This window comes from Diuraphis noxia, unplaced genomic scaffold, assembly GCF_037042655.1.
Source record: "Diuraphis noxia isolate RWA-SAM2 unplaced genomic scaffold, SU_Dnox_SAM2 contig0005, whole genome shotgun sequence".
In the NCBI taxonomy this organism is placed as follows: domain Eukaryota; kingdom Metazoa; phylum Arthropoda; class Insecta; order Hemiptera; family Aphididae; genus Diuraphis; species Diuraphis noxia.
Window position 1 is genome coordinate 4418041 of NW_028301715.1, and position 21780 is coordinate 4439820.

General features: G+C 29.8%; 1 protein-coding gene across 1 annotated transcript; it reads right to left on the bottom strand.

The window, feature by feature from the left end:
• Positions 1-5235: 5235 nt before the first annotated feature.
• Positions 5236-21157, bottom strand: LOC107169179 (uncharacterized). The gene is made up of 6 exons (XM_089229836.1): positions 20919-21157; positions 20242-20253; positions 19606-19635; positions 10617-10655; positions 5964-5990; positions 5236-5426 (listed from the first exon to the last, which is right to left on the bottom strand). The coding sequence occupies exons 1-6, from the start codon at positions 21019-21021 to the stop codon at positions 5251-5253; spliced, it is 387 nt and encodes a 128-aa protein (XP_089085962.1). The 5' UTR covers positions 21022-21157; the 3' UTR covers positions 5236-5250.
• Between the last annotated feature and the right edge of the window lie 623 nt (positions 21158-21780).

Sequence of the window (21780 nt, forward strand, 5' to 3'; positions counted from 1 at the left end):
CTTAACTTAATCTAAACTCTTCCCCTCTTTGTACACTACATCATGACGAATCGATATGCGATCTTGATCACATCCTTTTCAATTGCCCTTCTCTCATAACTAATAAACAACGCCTTTTCTCTTTTCTTTCTACTTTAGGCTATATTTCTCCCGATTCTAATCTTCTACTCAACTCCCGTAACATCCCTATCATCCGTTCTCTTATCCAATTCATTCATACCGCTGGCTTCCTCATTTAACGCTATTATTTAATTACATTGTTAATTTTTTTTGTCTGTTTTCTTTTTTGATACATTAATTATTTTATAATTGCTTTGCTATAATTGTTTTTTAATAAAAGGCAAATTAAAAAATAAAGAAACTGTGATTTTGAAATTGTTTATTTTTATATTCCTTAAATGCCTTTTAGCGCTTCTTTTGTGCAAAAGTGACATACATATAAATCTCCAATTGTATCAGCATTAAAGTCGTGATGTATTTTTGTATGTGTATGTCTATAACACATACCTCATTGTATCCAAATGAACAATAAAAACGTTTCTTATAATAGTAAATTACTATTCCTATTCAATTAAATACTTATGTAGGTAAACCTTGATGCATATTAACTTAACCATAATGAGCTTAATCATATATTAACAATTGATATTTTAATCGCTTAAAATGGGTTTCGAGAACCTTAATAATAACCTGATCCAATTACAAACACTGTATGTTCTTATTCATTTTAGATTGATCACGTCATTTTTCCAGTAGTGAATAAATCAAAATTATACTAATAAAATAATAAACGTAAAATATACTCACGAAGATTCGCTGGAAAAAAAAAAATTTTAAATATACGATAGGTAGTCATTTATAAGCTTATAACATAATTAATAAGTTAATAATAATAATAATAATAATAAAAACACTGTATGGTCTTATTCATTTTGGATTGCAGGTCACCTGATTTTTCTAGTAGTGAATTAATGAAAAATATGACAATAAATGAATAAACGTAAAATATACTCACGAAGACTCGCTGGAAAAAAAAAATTTTAAATATACGATAGGTAGTCATTTATAAGTTTATAACACAATTATATATATATATATATGTTTATTTTAGCGGTGTTCAATCTGAGGACTCCTTTGGTTTTCTCTACCGTTTATGAAAATGTACGAATTCTGATGTGCTGATATGTATGATCAATAATAATAATATATAGATGATAATATATCAAAATGAATATTTCAGATTATTATCAAATATACCCTTATTATTTAACGTACCTTACATTTGAAGGGTATTTGCTATTTTTTGGTCTATGGAATCCGTCTTATTCTAAATTGTGTTATAAGAATGAATGTCTATTTATTTAGATAAAATGAAATAGAAGCTTACGAACGAAATAACTAGATGATCTTGAAATCTCACGCAGAATAAAATATTAAATTTTAATAATTGATAGGCATAATAATAAAAACGGTGGATTAATAGGCATCGGTTGCGACGCGCACCGTCGCCGGTTCGAATCCTGGTCAAGTGAGACATCACTTTCTGGGCAGTTCACGTTGTCTGGAAAGAGAGTCCGCCACTCCCACCCGGACATGAAAGAAACCTACAGGTGCCTATTCAAAATTCTGCCAAACACCCATGTGTTCCACCATAGTTCCACAGGCTAATGATCCTTGCTGTCGATTACTCAACCCCGATAAAAATAATAATAATAAAAACAAAATAAAAGTATACGTACCCAAAAACACTAGAAAAATACAATAATAATGAATTTCTATAGTAAACTGTATTCAAAAATTTCAATGGTAAAATTTGAATTCAAAATTTAATAATGAAGTAATACTATAAAACACAAAAACGTCATTTAATAAAAAATACGAAATTGACGTACTTGTATAAGCTGTTGGTACGGTGACTAGAAAAAAGTAATTGGTGGTGAAAACAATTCAATAGAAAACACTAAATTATGATATACTTTAATCCATATGGAGTTTAAAAACATTTTTACATGTTTGTATTTTTATTGCTTAAAATTTGATATTTTAATCGCTTAAAATGGGTTTCGAGAACCTTAATAATAACCTGATCCAATTACAAACACTGTATGTTCTTATTCATTTTGGATTGATCACGTCATTTTTCCAGTAGTGAATAAATCAAAATTATACTAATAAAAGAATAAACGTAAAATATACTCACCAGATGATGCTGGAAAAAAATATATAAAATATACGATAGGTAGTCATTTATAAGTTTATAACATAATTAATAAGTTAATAATAATAATAATAATAAAAAAAACACTGTATGGTCTTATTCATTTTGGATTGGTCACCTGATTTTTCTAGTAGTGAATTAATCAAAAATATGACAATAAATGAATAAACGTAAAATATACTCACGAAGTCCCACTGGAAAAAAAAAATTTTAAATATACGATAGGTAGTCATTTATAAGTTTATAACACAATTATATATATATATGTTTATTTTAGCGGTGTTCAATCTGAGGACTCCTTTGGTTTTCTCTACCGTTTATGAAAATGTACGAATTCTGATGTGCTGATATGTATGATCAATAATGATAATATATCAAAATGAATATTTCAGATTATTATCAAATATGCCCTTATTATTTAACGTACCTTACATTTGAAGGGTATTTGCTATTTTTTGGTCTATGGAATCCGTCTTATTCTAAATTGTGTTATAAGAATGAATGTCTATTTATTTAGATAAAATGAAATAGAAGCTTACGAACGAAATAACTAGATGATCTTGAAATCTCACGCAGAATAAAATATTAAATTTTAATAATTGATAGGCATAATAATAAAAACGGTGGATTAATAGGCATCGGTTGCGACGCGCACCGTCGCCGGTTCGAATCCTGGTCAAGTGAGACATCACTTTCTGGGCAGTTCACGTTGTCTGGAAAGAGAGCCCGCCACTCCCACCCGGACATGAAAGAAACCTACAGGTGCCTATTCAAAATTCTGCCAAACACCCATGTGTTCCACCAACAGTTCCCTTCACCATAGTTCCACAGGCTAATGATCCTTGCTGTCGATTACTCAACCCCGATAAAAATAATAATAATAAAAACAAAATAAAAGTATACGTACTCAATAAATCTAGAAAAATACAATAATAATGAATTTCTATAGTAAACTGTATTCAAAAATTTCAATGGTAAAATTTGAATTTAAATTTAAAAAATTCTGGCAAAAAAAAATTACGTAAAAAACGTAAATTAAATGCGCGATTAACACTGATGTCTGATAGTGACTAAATGTTTTTATTATATATAAACTTGGCATGTGATTTTTTTTTAATCTATTTACAATAATACATTCCTAGCCTTTAAGGCTACATCTATGGATAATTTAATTAGTAATGTTATTTTTGGTTATTTCAACATGAAAATAGTATAAGTATACTATATTCCAAATAAGAACAGGCTTCGGCGGTGACCAGTTTTCGTCGTGCGGCGGTCAGGCTCCGCCTATTTTATTCCCCACTAAGTGGGGCCGATGTTCGGCGGAGGCGACCAATGTTTGATGCCGCCGGTATGTGTGTGTAACGCGTACATGTCTGCATCATAACGCGAGTATACAATGCATTTTAAGTTATTAGTTCAGGTCACTGGTCTATGATAGACTAATTACGTCGCTCCCGTCGTCGCGCGACAGCGGCAGTGTTAGAAGTCCGTACTTGTAGTGAAGCCACGCCCATGCGTAAAAGTCAGCCGCCGAAGCCTGTTCTTATTTGGAATAGAATTTTTTTTTTATAGTAATAATAATGATAATAACAATAGTAATGATAGCAATAGTCGTAATAAGTCAAGGTTGGTTAGACATATAAACAATAATAATAGTGTAGATGAAGAATATAATTACATGATAGTTTAAAGTCATTTACCTACTTAATAGTAATTACTAGTTAACGAATAAGATCATGCGGGCAGCCGCATTTTAGACATATTTGTGATGGTGGACGTATGTGTAGATTGAAATGAAGTGAGCCAGTTGATTTGTGGAGTGAACTATGGGAATTTAATATTTATAGCAAAGTCACTTATATAAGTCACTTACTTGCATTTTAGTAATTCGGAAGTCTTTGTCTGGGTTATCGTTATGTATAGTGCGTTCGTTATTATTTTTAACATTAATGAGCGTAAAATTGCTTGTAAATTAACATTGAACATTTTTTATTTATAACTGATTTTGTATTTAGAATAGGAAATAATATTAAGTGGTACTGGTAAGCTTTTTGTCTTGTTGTAGTTTAGTAGCTATATGAAGCTCCTAGGTTAGCCTCTTGTCTAATGTTACACCGAGGCACTTGACAGAAGGCATAGATTATTTGTTTTGTTTTTGTTGTTTTATTTACTTATCTATTTATTTGTTATTCATTATATTTTTAATGTAGATAGTTTAAAATAATTTAAAAGTTATACTCTCAATCCTTAACTAACATAAGCTCAGCCTAAAAGTGATTAATAAGTTATTTATATATTTATTACAATACGTCAAAAACCAATACAAAATATTTAAATATACAATATTTATATTATTAGTGATCTATACTAATTATTATATTTATTATAGTACGTCAAAAATGTATGTAAAATATCTAAAATGTTGTTGAATGTCAAAACTAGTTATTTAAATCATAAATTATATTATCTTGTGTTATAAATTATAATATTAAAAAAATAACATTTTATATTAATGCAGAGAAATATTTTAACACCGATTCCGAGTAAAAATGATATTTTAGCTCTAGTTTCATAATATATTGAATATTCACTATTATTTTTAATTTTTTTTAAATATATTTCGATGACCTATTAGAATAATAATATTACTTATCCTATAATTTATATATATATATATATTTTTTTACGTCCAATTGTCTCCACGTCCAAACGGTCATGTCCTAACGGCCACATCCAAACAGCTATTTATAGCAAATAGCTAGATTTTATAAATTCTACGGTCGTACAGTGTTATATGCAGTTATATAGCATCCAATTCGGATGTTATCCACTTACCTAGAATATCGGGAACTAATTCGGATGTGTGTTTCGTGAAATGTCGGGAACTAATTCGGATGTGGCCAAACAGCTACGTATATTGTCCTCGAGTGGTTTTAAATATACAAATGTTCGATGTTTATAGTCCTATTGTCACAATGTGTACAAGTACAGACTGTACTTAACAGTGCTATGGATAAGATTGTACTTGGTTATTTCCGCCTTGACGTATATGGGTAGTCCGTATGTACTGTGGTTGTGGTGGCAAGCAAGTGTAAATCCATGAATCTGGCAGTTGGTAATGTTACCATCATTTTAGTTGTAATGTAGGCACTCTGGTCTACTGTTAGCTTTTGTAGGTACTCAGCACATTCGGTTCTTGTTAATCCTTCAACGTTGATTTGTATTATGATTAAGTTATTTATTTGGTTAGAATCAGGGGTTAAAGTGGGGGGGACGCAGGAGGACTCAGTCCCCTTACCTCTGACGGCGGTTAAAAAGCGTCCCCTTTAACAAATTAGGATTTTATACATTAGACATTATACATAAAATTATATATGGAACGCTTAAAACTTTTTGGAAACATTAGTCCCCTCTGGAATTTTTTCCCACATTAACCTCTGGTTAGAATGGTCAGAGTGACCAAGACCGTTGTTAGAGCCCTTATGACTTATGAGGGCTATTTTTAGCGGAGTTGGATTTGCATTCATGATGTGTGATCACACAGAGCGATGGACAACAGTCAGCTCGTTGGCGATTGGTCGACTTTATTATTCCGTAAGAGATAAAGCGAATGGCAGGGGTGGCCTCGAGCAGACAGTCAATATATAGGTACATCACTCCCAAAATAACGATTATTGATATAATATATTTATTAGAATATATAACAAATGTATATAACAAATGTAATATAACAAAAACGTACTTTTAAATGCGGTTGTGTCTTGGATAACTAGAAATAGTTAGAAATATTATTTAGTTACAAAAAAACGTTTAGGTGCAATGCTTTTGTCTAGACGCATATACAAATACTTGTATAGGTATATTTATCATGGTTTTACTGAGGTTTATATCAATAAATTATCGTGTTTAATAGTTATTAATAAAATTATTAAGATTACAGATCTGGTTACGTTTATACTACTGGATGCGTTGAATTTGAACTAAATGGTAAATCATTTAATAGGATAGAAAACGATTTTGAGCAAAGATAGGTAGTCTAAATTGGTTCTAAGGACATTTTATTTGTTGAAAATATGATATATATTGTGTTGTGTTGTAACATATTGCATATTAATGGCATCATATTGTAATAAATTATAAATAATGTCATTGTAATTATACAATAATATAGATATATATATGGTTAGGTATATGGATATATATTATATAAAATATATAAAAACATCATTTTGAGATAAATAAATCCATGGTTCTGCTTAGAATCTAAAAGTAATTAGATTTAACGGTGTTTATAAAAATAAAAATCATAAAGTCTATGAGAAAAAACAATTATTAACCTTCTTTTCAAATCAAACAAGACATAAATTCATTTGGACCCCAAGTCATTACAACATAAAAGGAAATGAGGAGGCAGATACAGTAGCAAGAAATGCATTTAATAGTCTAGACAGTGAAATAATTCCCTTTTGTTCGATGTCTGTAGATATTGTTTAATCGATAGGAATATATCTTTAAATAAAAAAAAGATTGAAAATTTAAGTGGACTGTATGACTTTATTTTAACTCGAATAGTTGAATGGTCGCACGCTGTGCTCGGTACAACTTTCAATGTGCGACTGACTTCATAATACAAAATTATCACACGTACAATTTAATACAAAGATAGGTAATGCTATATAGCCGAGATAGTGCACGACAATAGTATAATACCATTCGAGCGATAACAGACATAAAAAGAAATATAAACAAATACTGCATTGATTTTTGAAATACAAAATGGCACACGACCATGGAAAATAAATTAAGAAAAAAAAAGCACTCAGTTGAACTCTGGCCGAAATACTAAACTGATCCTAACAGAAAAAAATGAGGTAATTTATAATCGACTTAGAATTGGCCACACATAACTCACACACAGATACATTATAGCAAAAACAAATCCACCCCTACCATACATGCACCAAATTTCAACGAAGCTAGGAAACACTTCAACATCCCTGACAACCTGTACGAAGCAATTGGTCCATTTTCAAACTATCAAAACACAATTTTATATCTAAAAAAAAATTGAATTATACATTAACATATTATAATAATGTAAAAATTTAATACTATTCATAATTCATAAGAAAAAAAAATGTATGTATATAAAATATATAAAAATACTAAAAACAAACATTATTTTAAAATAAATAAATACATCGTTCTATTCAGAATCTAAAAGTAATTATATATATTATTTATATATAAAAAAAACTATAGTGTTTATAAGAAAAAACAATTATGTAGTTAAAGCTCTTTAAATACATTTAAAATGATAAACTAATGTAATTATTTGAAAACTGTCATGTATTGACAATAAATCAGAATATTACACTTTTTGACTCGTGTAGATTATGAGATTTAATATTAAATTTAAATTTGAATACTAATAATGACCATAAATACATCATTTTCGTTTGAATGACCAAAATTACACGCATAAAATCACAACTCAAGTAATTTAAATCAAAAAATGTACTGAAATCTGTAAGACGTTACTCGTATATAAATTCGAAACTAGTTTAGAAAAAAATTGGAAAAAAGTCTACTAAAAATTTCTGGAAAAAATCAATAATTTCTATATTGAAAATGTAAAAAACTAAAATTGATAGTTGTGAAATCAAATCAAATAAATGAATAAATATTAATAATAAATTATTTTATTAATTAGTTAAATTAGGTAAAATACAAATAATTCGAAAACACTCAAAAAAAAAAAAAAAAATGTATGTTGATTTGTAGAAAACTTTTAAAAATATGTGTGTTGTATGAAAATAAGTATTGTAAAATATTAGATTCTGAGTGGAGCTAGGATTTTAATGATTTTACAATGATGTGTTTTTTAAAAAAAATTTCTCGTGTCTGTCATTACCTTTTGAGACAGTGAACATGATTCAATTTTCTCCAATAGTAAATTCTGACATGAAAGTGAACTTAGTTTGTAATTTGGGGGAGGGGTCAAAAATAAAAAATTCTAAATAGTTTTCAAAAGCGGCTGGAAAAAACCCAAAAAATCAAGGAAAAGCATGAATTTTTACGCAAAACCGGTTTTGGTCCAATATGATTTTGGTTTCTGGTGTATCTCTAAAACACTTGACCGTTATTAGATACAGGTGTTTGTAAAAACAAAAACCAGAAAGTATATTATAAGAAAAAACAATAAGTAACCTTCATTCCAAATCAAAAAAGACATAAGGTTCATTTGTAGGTACTCCAGAACATTGCAACATAAAAGGAAATTAGGAGGAAGATATTATATAACATTTTAACTGAATATTTATACTAGCATTTTCTATAACTTACAACATTTTAAAAATCTTTTGAATTGTTTCAAGATGTGTATGGAAATTTACAGTTCCCAAATATTTTAGTTTATTTTTCTATAAATATCAATAAAATTTTATTCGTTGGGTGAAAAAGGTTGAAAATTGAATACAAAGCTCCTAATATATTGATACAATGGTAGTTGAACATTTTAAAGATACATAGTCATAGTTTTTTTTATATACATTTTAAGATTGAATTTTTAATTTTGAAAAAATACGTAAAAATCACAAAAATTTGTAAATTATTTTGAGTTAGAAATTCATAAAAATTTTCTTTTTTTATCTAAGATTTGAAAATTAATGTAAGTAAAAACGGAAGTTTATTAAAGTTTATAATTGTTGTGGGGCTTAAAAACATGTGTCCTTGTACACGGTATTTCATTTTTGGATAAAACTGTCCTCTCTCAACAACGCTTTAAAATGTTTTTTCTCGGCCTTTATATGCATATTATGTTATTATTTTTATATAACAGAAATAAACTAACCAAAAATGTTATTACAAATGTAATATTGAAGTACAACCGCAAAGATTTCTTATGACATTACTTATATTTAAATTTTAAAACTGTCTTTAAAAGAAAAATAATATATACTAGCACTTATAAGACTTTTTTTAAACGAAACACAACATCACTTTATACTGCGAAACAGATTATTTAAATATAATTTACTATAGCCAGAAGTGTAGATCTTAAAGTTGAGAGTGACAGTAGTCGATTTAATATACCTTATTATGGGTGCAATAATCTGTCTTGTAGACAAATCATAAGACTATAATATGTAAAGCGTTACAGAACTATAACACACCGCATTAAATAAGTTCATTGATAAAAATTAATTATACTAAATAAAACAATGAAAATACTTGCCTGCATTCACTAAAAAATAAATAGAATCAACTTATTACAATAATAAATTGTTGGTACATCTTATTATTTATCCGATTAATTGCATTGAAACCAGATCATTTGTATGCATAATAAATATTTAATAAGTATTCAATTTAAATATTTAAATACACTTTAAAAGGCTTTGGGTATTTTATAATTTTCTTTCATTAGATATTATGCTTAAAATATAAGTACTGATTATGAAATTTAATTTTACGGTTTATATAGAGTTTTGTATTATACAGTTATAATATATGTTTTTCATCAAAACAACCTAAGAAACTGACAAAAATTAGATATTTTTAGTTGTTCGATTTAAACGAATCAAAGATTTTTGATTTGATATTGAAATTTTTATTCAACAATTGTTGTAGTTTATAAATATTATTTGATATAAATTCAAAATGATTATTCCCGTTAAGAATTCGCTAAAATTTAAAAAGTTTTCCGACAGATGCGAAGTAATCTTGCATTCAAATATCTTTAAGTACATTTTTTAAATCCTTTGCAAGTACTTAGATTTTCATTTTACGTACATCTATTTCTCGTTCATGAATTGATTTCGAATATTTTGAAATAATGAGATAACTGCATTTGCATTGAATGTAAAATGTATGAAGCACGTGATTGTTGAAGGGTATACCCAGGTTAATGATCACCACAATAATACGAGTGATTACCGATACGAACGAATGAATTGTTTAAAACATTTTTAGCGCCTTAAAAATGACGTTTTTGTAGAGACCTTAATTATCTAGATTGAAAATACATATCGTACATTTTTTGAATGATTCTCTTCTCTGCATACTCCACAACAACCCTATGGTTTGTGATATTAGCCACCTAATTTTCTCATGCCCCAATCTATCAAATCAATGGGATCAACTTTTTCCCTTTTAAACTTTTACAACATTCCTATCGATACTAAAAATATCTTTTCAACCCAACAAAAAAATATTATATTATACACTTTATCCTTTTTCAACCATACAGTTTTTTTAAACTAATCAGACATCTTTTTTGTTTTCTGTTTTTTAATTATAATTAGCTTATTATATCTATTATTTAATATCACTTAATTGTTGAAACTATAAATATAATTGTTAAAAAAAGTTTAAATGAAAAAAAAATACATACATTTATCTCCAACTGTTCCTCTCATATCACTGGCATTATCTGAAATAGTATTATTCCAGTATTTTATTATACATCATTATTTAATGTAAATGTCCCCGATACAATTTCAGGGCCTTACCTAGAAATCTTATACCTACATACGTTATACATATGGGATATCAATGCACTAGTAACGGAGATACTTATATAACAAATCATTAGTTTGATAATATTTTTTTCAAAGTCATTACAGTTGTAGGTACGGTAGTAATTTCGTATTCGTCGGGGGTGAAATTTTTGAGTTATTAATGGATTTAAAAAATAAGGGTTTGCTTGTATTTAATATTTCGTGATTACATTTAAAAAAAGCGCGAAAGTGCGTATCACTCTTCTGTACATTAGGTAGTAAGGTAAACCTCTGACTAGAGTAGGTTAGATTTGAATGCAATGATAGGTATCATTGTATACGAAAAACGATTCTGAACGGAGATGATTTATCAGTCTAGGATAATATACATATTATATTTAAATATTGTCATATATTCTATTTTGAAACAAATATTTTATTTTTCAATTAAGACGCTTTTTGCATAATACATGGTTAATAACAATTTTTCCAAAAACATTGCATGTAGTTATCATAATTCATAATACCTTATATTATCATACATATACATATGCCTGGTTTGAGGATAAATCGTTATCGTTACCCTATTATCATAAAAATTTTAAACTCAAACGCTCAAAAAATTTTTCCCATAAAGGCGCTTCAAATTTTCTCTATAGCTATTTGAAGCAAAACTTATAGAAAACTTAGTGTTGTATTTTTAATCCTTAGTTATAAACACAAAAAAGTTTTTCAACTACAAAATTATTTGCAAATATTCACGTTTTCGACAGATTTCATAAAAATTTGAACTATAAGAATAACTTATGAGAAACATTGTATTAAATTTTCAAGTATTTTTGGTCATCAAAAATTTTTTTACTCACACTTCGAAAAAAAAATTCTCATAAAAATCGAAAATTTCAGTGGTCTATAAATATCACAACGAAAAAATCATTATTTTTTGAAAATTAAACTGTATATAGATAACACTGATATAAACATTTGGTGAAAATTTCTAATATTTACAATGATTAGTTTTTGAATTACAACCATATAAAAAAATCGATTTAGTCGAAAACTGGTTTTGCGTAAAAATTCCCGTTTTTCTGTCATTTTAGATTCTGAACGAAGTGATGAATGTATTGATTTTACAATGATGTGTTTTTTTTTGTGTCTGTGTACAGCATAACTAGTCGAAATAATGCTTCAATTTCAAACTTTGGTGGTGGTTTCCGATGTAAAAGTGAATATCCTTGGAGCATTATAGAGGTCAAAAGTAAACATTTTCCAATAGTTTTCAAAAAAATCGAGAAAAACAAAAAAAAAAAATGACAGAAAAACGGAAATTTTTATGCAAAACCAGATTGCGACCAAATCGATTTTTTTATATGGTTGTAATTCAAAAACTAATCACTGTAAATACTTGAAATTTTCAACAAATGTTTATGTTAGTGATATCTATATATAGTTTAATTTTCAAAAATGTTTGAGTTATTAATAGATCACTGAAATTTTGGATTTTTTTGAGAATTTTTTTTTGAAGTGTCGGTAAAAAAATGTTGGATGACCAAAAAAACTTGAAAATTTAATACAAAGTTCTTTATGAGTTATTCTTATTGTACCTAAAAAAAAATTAAAAATCGTTAGACACAAGTTTTTTTTATAAGCGTTTATAGTTAAAATTTTTACGAATTCTGTCGAAAACGCTAATATTTGCAAGTAATTTTGAAGTTGAAAAATCATAAAATTTTTTGTATTTATAACTAAGGATTAAAAATACAACACTATGTTTTCCTTCAAATATCTATAGAGAAAACTCGAAGCATCATCATTATAGGAAAAATTTTAAGTGCGTTTGAATTTTAAAATTTTACGAAATAGCGTTACGATAACGATTTATCCTCAAACGATTTTAAATATTTGTTATTATTTAAAAAGTATAAGTCGTAGATTCTTGAAAATTTTACCAGTTATTAAGATTGGCATTTTCTTTACATGATTTAATTTTCAAAATATTTTGACTTTTTTTTGAGATATTTATAGACAACTGAAATTTTCAATTTTCATGAAAATTTTTTTTTGAAATGTCGATAAAATTTTTTTGGCTCTATCAAAATACTTAAAAATGTAATACAAAGTTTCTCATAAGTTATTATTATAGTGATTAAGAAATTATAAGAATACATGGGCACATTTTTTTTTGATTTGCATTTGAAGTTCAAATATTGACAAAAATTCGTCAAAACCATGAATATTTTTTTTGTGTCTGTCATCACGTTTTGGGGCAGTAAAAAAGCTTCGATTTTTGACTTCAGTACCTTATTCGATCAGAATCTGTATCTAATTGGTACTTTGGGGATCAAAAGTAAAAAATTCTTAATGTTTTTCTAAATAATCGGGATAAACAAACTAAAAATTAAGGGAAAAACGGGAAATTTTGATTTTTGATGTAACTTGAAAACAAATGACCATTAATACATGAAATTTTCACAGAATGTTTATATAAGTATATTCTATCCACCATGAAATTTTCAAAAATTGTTGAGTTAAGTTACTATTCATAGGTATATGCAATTTTCGATCATCATTAGTTTTTTTAAAATTAATATCGATAAAAATTAATGTTTTGGGTAGAAAATCTTGAAAATTTAATACAAGGCTCTTAACATATTGTTACAATAGCAGCTGAAAAATAAAATAAATTCATAGTCACAATTTTTTTTATATGCATTAGAATTTTGAATTTTGACAAAATACGTAAAAATCACAAAAATTCGCAAATTTGTTAAATTTTGTTTAAGCTAGGTATAGCTAGAAATTCATAAAACATTTTCTTTTTAAATCTCAGATTTGAAAATTTAGTACAAGATTCCTTAAAAATTTGTCAATCTTTATCACAAAAAAAATGTCCACCGGAAATTCAAATTAAATATTTATTAGCATTTGAATTTAAAATATTGACAAAAATTCATCAAAACCATGAATATTTGCAAATTATTTTGTAGTTCAAAATTCAATTGAAAAATAAAATATTTGTTTCAAAATAGAATCTATGACAATATTTAAATATAATATATCCTAGACTGACAAATCATCTCCGTTCAGAATCGTTTTTCGTATACAATGATACCTATCATTGCATTCAAATCTAACCTACTCTAGTCAGAGGTTTACCTTACTACCTAATGTACAGCAGAGCGACATCCACTTACCCGCTTTTTTTTTTTGTTTTTCTCGATTTTTTTAAAAACTGTTGGAAAATGTTTACTTTTGACCTCTATAATGCTCCAATGATATTAACTTTTACATCGGAAACTACTCCCAAAGTTTGAAATTGAATAATTATTTCGACTAGTTATGCTGTACAGTGTACACACACACACACAAAAAAAAACACACATCGTTGTAAAATCAATACATTCATTACTCCGTTCAGAATCTAAAAATAATTATTATGATACTGATTTTAGTTAACCCACACATACACACAATTGGCGATTTTAATAATTTCATATACTATTAGGCCCAAGACATGTCTTTAGTAAAATTTTGTAAACTATATTTTATAAAATATATTTTATTTATGGAGGGGCGATAACAAGCAAGAATGGTGGGGAGATAAATCTTATACGAAGTACTGGTGGAACGTTAACAAACAAGTACCTAAAATATAGGATATTACTTGCCATCATACAAAACGTATTCATAAAATTATAATTATTGTCCGTTTTTCATTTAAATACAAATTCAGACGACATTATGCTTTAAATAATAAATATAAGTGCACCATAATAAGTTTTTAGTGACTAGAAGAATCTTGATATTACGGGCCGGGGAGGTGAGTAGCACATATGTATATTAGACAAGAGGCTTATTAATACGACAAACTAAACGGTAATAACATGCTGACACACTCGATCTAGTTGCTGTTGGTGAAGTTAAACGGCTTTATGATAATATAGACAAGATACAAATCACAAATAAGTATTGACTGAACTGAAAAACAAGATGTGGTCTCGGTTTCCGGGGACGCAAAGACAAGTCAGTACCTCCGGTCGCTAATAAAACAGAAAGACTGTCCAGTTTCCGGTCCGCCAACACCAAGGTTGGGTCAGTGGTGGTTTTGATAAAACATCAAGGGGGGGCTATTTTCAATTTTTGTGCCCCCCCTCCATAATAGTTGCATATATAACTTATATATATATGCATATATAACTTACAGAACTAACAGTTGACACAAAAAAATCAAAGGGGGGGAGGGGCGAGCGCCCCCTTCGCCCCCCTAAAAACCACCACTGAGTTGGGTGGTCGTGACCAGCCTACATGGTTAGGTAAAGTGAGGTTAGGTTCATAAGCTTAAATTTGCTGTAATTGTATTGTAACTAACCTAACCTAACGTAACTGTCAAATTTAATTGCAATCAAATGTAATAAACGGGGGGTAAGTCGGGGTATTGTCCCGTCAACCCCCACGTATGTATAAATATTGTTTTCTTTCAATAAACGATGGCGGCGTCGCGAAAGTAGTTCCCGTGGCGTCGTCGGTTCAAACCGGAAAAAAAAGGTTCATAAGCTTATGAAAAAAGCATAGGTTTCCCCCACGGAACTCACCTTGCCATGGGGGGGGGGGGTTATTGGTCCAATATTTGGTCCTTGCCAAGTGGTTCTATTCTAGAACTGGTCATGACCTTGATTGGTTGGGGCCGGCAGGCCCGGTCCACCTGCAAGCACTTGCAAATGGATCCCTTCCAGTAGGTTAAATGGACGGAGGAAAACCGAAAACCACAATATGGAAGCCAAAAACGGAAATATTGTTACCACCCAATAGGTTTCAGAGCCTCAGGGGTCGTTGGTAGTAGGTGAACCTGGGTTAAGGACCTGGTTCAACGCAGTGGGCCCCTACTTTCGTCACCGAGTGACCGCTACAAACCAGCTGAGGGGGTGTCCAGCACGGTCCCTGAATCTAGCAAAAATGCTACTGCTGAGACAGCCGTGTCGTTTGGCACACAACAAGAGAAGAATAGCCTGCATAAGTGACTCCTGGACTCTTCAACAACCGCTAACAGTCTCTCTACAACAATAACGAAATTGAAGAACTTGGCTAGGGCTCAAAATGCAATAATGAACTCCTTATTCGTGGAAATTGTTATAATATCCACGCTCAGACCGACAACGAGGTCAGAGAAGATTAAAGATTCCATCGACAACCTCTCGAGACTGGCTTCAGTACTGGATTCCAAGAGGAAGCCACGGCACAGCCCAGTAGTCGAAGTATGCAAATTGTCAGAGCAAGTTCCCTTGAAATACCTAGGAAGGTCGAGTCCACAGGTGTTGTGCAACCTAACCTAACGCAGAAGTATACAGCCGTCTGGATTAACAGGACGAGAAGCTCGAGACGATAATGGCATGCCTCACAGCAATGAACCAAGATAAGGATGCAAAGCGTACTGTGGGAGAGCCTTATCCAATGAAACCGGAGGACAAACAGCCAGAGTGTCTCTGACCTACTGAGGGTAGCTCAGAGGATCCCCACTCAAAAGAGCCAAAGTGGACAGTGGTGAAGGGAAATAAAAAAAGGGGCAAAAGAAGGAAACCCTCAGATCAAAGTAGACCAGATTCCTTACTAGTACTCTTCCTAGGATGTTTTTCCTGCCACATGAAAGAGAGCCCAGTTAGTACTCATTAAAAAATGTGACAAGCCGCCGATTTTGGCCATTATGCCTGCTTGACTGCACTGGGAAATTATTTGAAAAAATAATCGATAATAGGCTACAAGATATCGTTGAGGACAACGACGAAGATGGATTGATGGACAACCAGTTCGGCTTTCGCAGGGGATGACGTACAATAGACGCGATAAAGCAGATAATACAGTTTTTAGAGGAATCAAGAGGAACATCCCGTAACATTGAATATAAAGAATACATTTAACACGGCTTCATGGGAGAGGATCCTAGAAGCAATGATGAGCAAAAACCTCCCGTGGTACATTCGTCGACTCGTAGTTACCTGTCGGACAGGACCCTCTACTATTAACAAACAATTATAGAAATTGATACAATGCAAGTGCCGTTTGGAGTACCTCAAGGGTCAGTATTAGGGCCCACTTTGTGAAACATATTATAATGATACATAATGATCTACTCAGAGTGAAACTTCCAGTGGGAGCAAGATACCCGGCGTTTGCGGATGACTTGGCTATAATTGCACGTGAGACAGACACAATGCAATTGGAAGATTACTGACACCATCGATAGAACGAACAGCGTCCTGGATGCATGAAACAGGGTTTCAGATAGCAGTACATAAAACCGAAGCTATCGTCATCACTAATCCTCGACTCTACAACGACTAAACCTGCAAGTACAGGGCAACGACATCAGAGCGGTAGTGACTTGAAGTAGATAGAACGAGATATCACGCAATTGTGATATAAAATAAGTATTAACTATGAATACAACTAATAAGCCATTAATATCAAAAGCATGCGGGGTCAACAATAGGAACGTGGTGAATAAGATATAAGATTGATTAAATTATAAAAGTGTTTTCACACGTCTCTTCTCAGAAATGACTGTATACCCGTGTGAAAGGATACGAAACAGTCAGCATATTAAGTTGAATCACAAGACCGAATGTTGACATGTAACAGGAAAGACACCACCACTCCTAAGGACCAAATCATAAATAAGAGAGACGGGGACAAGAGCTCGTCAGATGGTTTTTTTAAATGTGAGCCAGACGGTTCTTAAATATGAGCTAGACGGTTAGGGATATTCAAGACGCTCAGAGGCAGGTCGTAACACCACTCATAGTCTTTTATAACATTATTTCAGATTCAGGTCGTAACACCACTTACCAACACCTTATAGCTTACTACATTGTAATTTTGTTTCAAGTTTAAACATAAAATACAGATTTTTACACTTATACATCAGTATTTTCATTTCTACGTTAATATATGAATCGATGTTCAGTTGGGACATAACACTAGTGAGGGATCACGACTCAATAGATTTCTGGCTGACTCAAGCCCTTACGGGCCACGGGTGCTTTGCATGGTACCTGTTCAAATATAAAAAGTTACTGTCCCCAGAATGCTGGTTTTGTGGGCACGAGAAAGACAACGCAGAGCATACGTTATTTTGGTGCGACGCCTGTAAGGTAAGACGGCAGCGCGTTTCTACGATAGTTAGTATCAATCTGAGGACGGACAAAATGGTGTCACTAGTGCTCGAGTCCAATGAAAAATGGGCAGTGATCTTCTTACACGGTGCTATGAAACAGAAGGAAAACAATGAACGAAGGAGGCAAAGAATAAGAATAAGCAATTAATTGTTTATTATTATATTGTGCGCTGAAAGAAAAAATAGAGGGGATATAGACTCTCGGTGCTGTGTAGTTTTAAAATATCTGTGAGGCTGTAAGCTGGGGGGCTGTCCCTGCGCGTAGCCATTAAAAGTTGTATTTTTTCAATAACGATGGGGTTATCATAGGCGTGTCTACGGGGGAGGAAGAATGGGTACCGGCCTCCCCAAAGTGACTTTATTCTTGACCTCTTGGTGTATAATCTACCATGGATAAAACACGGATTTCTATATGGTTAGTAGTGCTATATAATTTCCATACAAAAATAAAAAGTCACAAATATAGATTATAAAACACAGATCATTGTAGTAGGTAAGTATAAAATTTAAATTTTATAAATGGGCTCCCCAGCCATGGAGGCCTGGACACGCCTATGGGGGTTATAGAGGTGAAATGACTGACCTACTGACCTACTCTCCAACCTCAATTCTAATGTAAAAAAAAAAGTTAGTTTAGGTTAGATTAGGACTACTGGGATACAGCGGGTCACAGCGTGACCAATCTGTGTCGCACGGTGCCCTAAGACCTTACAACATGACCACTATAATTATTAATATAAATAAAATAATAAATATTTAAATTATTGGCATTAACAAAGTTACCTATGCATATTTTATACAGTCGACTCTTGATAACTCAAACCTTCAATAATTCGAAACCTTTGGTAATTCGAAGTAAATTCGGACAAAAACAATGCATTTAAGTACACTCGGTAATTCGAAATTAAATTTTGGGAAAAAAGGCCTCTATACAATCGTGTAGATATGTAGCTTATTGTTTTCGATAACTAAGGAATAACTATAGATTCTTTAGAACCTATCATTTCTTAATCGTCTCTAATCGTAAGTTAACTCGTCAAGTCTTTTAATTTAGTTAAACAATTACAAACTACGAAACGTCAAACATACTCATACATTTAAAAAGTAAAAAATCATAAAAATAAAATGTTTGTTTATAGGTACAACTTTAATATCTGTTAGATACTCAATATTATTAAATTGTTTTGTAAGTAATAACATATACAAAAAAAAAAAACAAAATATACAGAGTACATCCGTTTCAGAAAAAAAATACTTTGCTGCTAAACTAAAATTACACCAAAATAACAGATAAGAGTTAAATGAGGGTTCATAAGCTTATAAAGTTTACCCTGTGTAGTTCTTAAAAAAAGTTTTAAAATATATGGTAATTTATACTGTGAATAATAAATGTAATAATATGTTCAAGGAGAGGTACTTCGTCAAAAAAACAATATAATTCAAAACACTGAATAAATGAATAAATAATAAACAAGGTTAACGTGTAACATAAGCATTTTAAGCCTAAATTATTAACAATTAATACTCATGGGCGTCCCCAGGAGGGGGCAAGACGGGGAACTTTTTTCGTAAAATTACAATAGCTATAAATAAATCCAATCTGGAAATTATGATTAGGTATATCTACCTTCTATAGATACTTAAATATAAAAGGAGGTAATTAAAGCACTTATTTACTTAATTACTAATTTATCTATTAATTAGAATTAACTTACCTTTAAAATTACAATATTTTTTAAGAAAATCTGTAAGTAATATTTTAAAATAATGTATATAATGTTGTATAAAACTATGCTCGAGTAGAAAACAATTTATAAATTGAATGGTTCAATATTTAGTCAATCAATAATTTGCCTCTTACCATTATATTATAAAATATGAAGGGATTATTTATATTTAAACACAATCTGGCATTCGACAAAAACTTCGATATACTTATTTTGATTATTTATGTCGAATAAAAATAAATAAAAATTGTACTATATTTGTATACATTATGATTTTATAATATTTCTACATTAAACATTATTTAATTTGTCGAAAACTTCAAATTAATAAGAAGTAACTTATTAAATGTAAAAATTACATTCACACTTTTGAAGTTACTTTCCTAATAGTTACAATAATTTAAGAGTACGGTTAATTTGTTTTGAAATGGAAATCAACTTCAATCAAAATAGATTCAAAATGCATTCATTTCCTTAAAAAGAGAACTGGGATAATGCCATAATAGTTGGGTAACTATAAAATTAAGAACACACCATCTAATATATCAAACATTATTTTTTTTTTAATTATGTGTAATATAATGAAGTTACTATATTATATTGATTATTAAATAAAAATATTACCTCTGCAGTAATCTAAAAATAAAAGTTAAAAGGATACATTTATTATTACATTTTTAATTGTATAGTCCATCATGTCCATAAATTAAGATATAATAATTTTCACATAATAATAGAATATAAAACAATGCAATCATCTGTTCAATCATATTGTACATGTTATTCAATTTTTAAGCTGGTAAAGAAATTATGATCTAATCGTAGGTAGAACAAAAATAATAAAGTTAGGTATTGTTTATATTATTAATATACATTGACTATTGTTGCATGACTAAAGCAAAATCAAATTACTGCGTTAGGTAAAATAAATTGCATGAGTTATAACTTATAACATCAGTAAAAACTTATTAAAATACATTTTAGCTGGGTATACTGGAATTAGTTCATGCAAATTTGATTTATAGCTTTGAATCGGTATTTCTTCTAAAATCAATTAAATATCAAATTTTTTGAACAACTTTTATCTGCTTTCTCATAATAATATATAAAATTTAAATTTAACAAATTGCAATAGCTTTGTTTTCTTATGAATTTATATAATATCTTAGCTAAGCAATAATTAGTTTCAGCCTTCAAATCGATCTAGTACAATTTACAAACTCGCTGATAATAAAAATCACAAAATAAAAATATCCCATCCTTTCACAATCATTAATATATCAATCAATTAATATACATACCTCTCAAAAAGTCCTCATTTCTCGCGGCTTTAGTGGCTGGTATGGCCCACATCGCAATAACTAAAATTGAAACCGTTATTAAATTAACTTTAAAAAAAATCATTTTGATTTACTATGAGAAAACAATAAAAACAATGTGAACGTTGAACAATAATGAATAAACTAAAATAGCATTTATTGATGTTTTATATAAGTAATCTAGACCTATGCATACCCTCACCTCATCCCTCATTGAAAGTAAAGAATGTTCACAATAAGAATTTTATTTATGACACAAAAAAAACATTTTAATCTTTGTTTGTCTTTGAACACTATGTTCATTGTACTTTTAACACCTAAGTAAATAACATAAATTTAACATTTATAACAATACATGATAGGATACCTTGTGACGGTAATGAAAAATAATTGAAGCTTTCATAATATTAAAGAATACACGTCTCATGTATCGATGTACTTACATATTAATCTCACTAAGACAAGTAGCAGATATAGCACCTTAAGGACACACTCATTATGATTCATAAAGTTATCTAAAATATAATATCGTGTAAAATAAAAAGAATGATATCTAATCCTTTTAATAACATATAATTATGGATTAGGTATTAATTATTTTTATATAATTAATTGCATAATTTTTACTTTGCGAGTTAAAAATTGAAAATTGAATAAAGTTCTGCGTATAATTTTCATATTGTTATTATTCAAATATGTTAAATCTTGACTCAAATTAAATTAACTATAAACTGAGTATTAAAATTACTTTATCGAAAAGTAGGTTGCTACCGACTTGTACAATTGTCTTAAATATAATTTAATAGGCATATCCTTGATCCAATATGTAAGAAATTATAAGCTG

Bases quoted from the DNA above. Each gene is read 5' to 3' on its own strand.
- LOC107169179 (XM_089229836.1), bottom strand. From the start codon at position 21,021: ATGATTTTTTTTAAAGTTAATTTAATAACGGTTTCAATTTTAGTTATT. The intron at 10,656-19,605 runs GTAAGTTAATTC...ATACTATTTCAG, and splicing joins AAAATATTGTAATTTTAAAG to ATAATGCCAGTGATATGAGA. The intron at 5,427-5,963 runs GTACGTTTTTGT...TCAACGTTGAAG, and splicing joins AGACACAACCGCATTTAAAA to GATTAACAAGAACCGAATGT.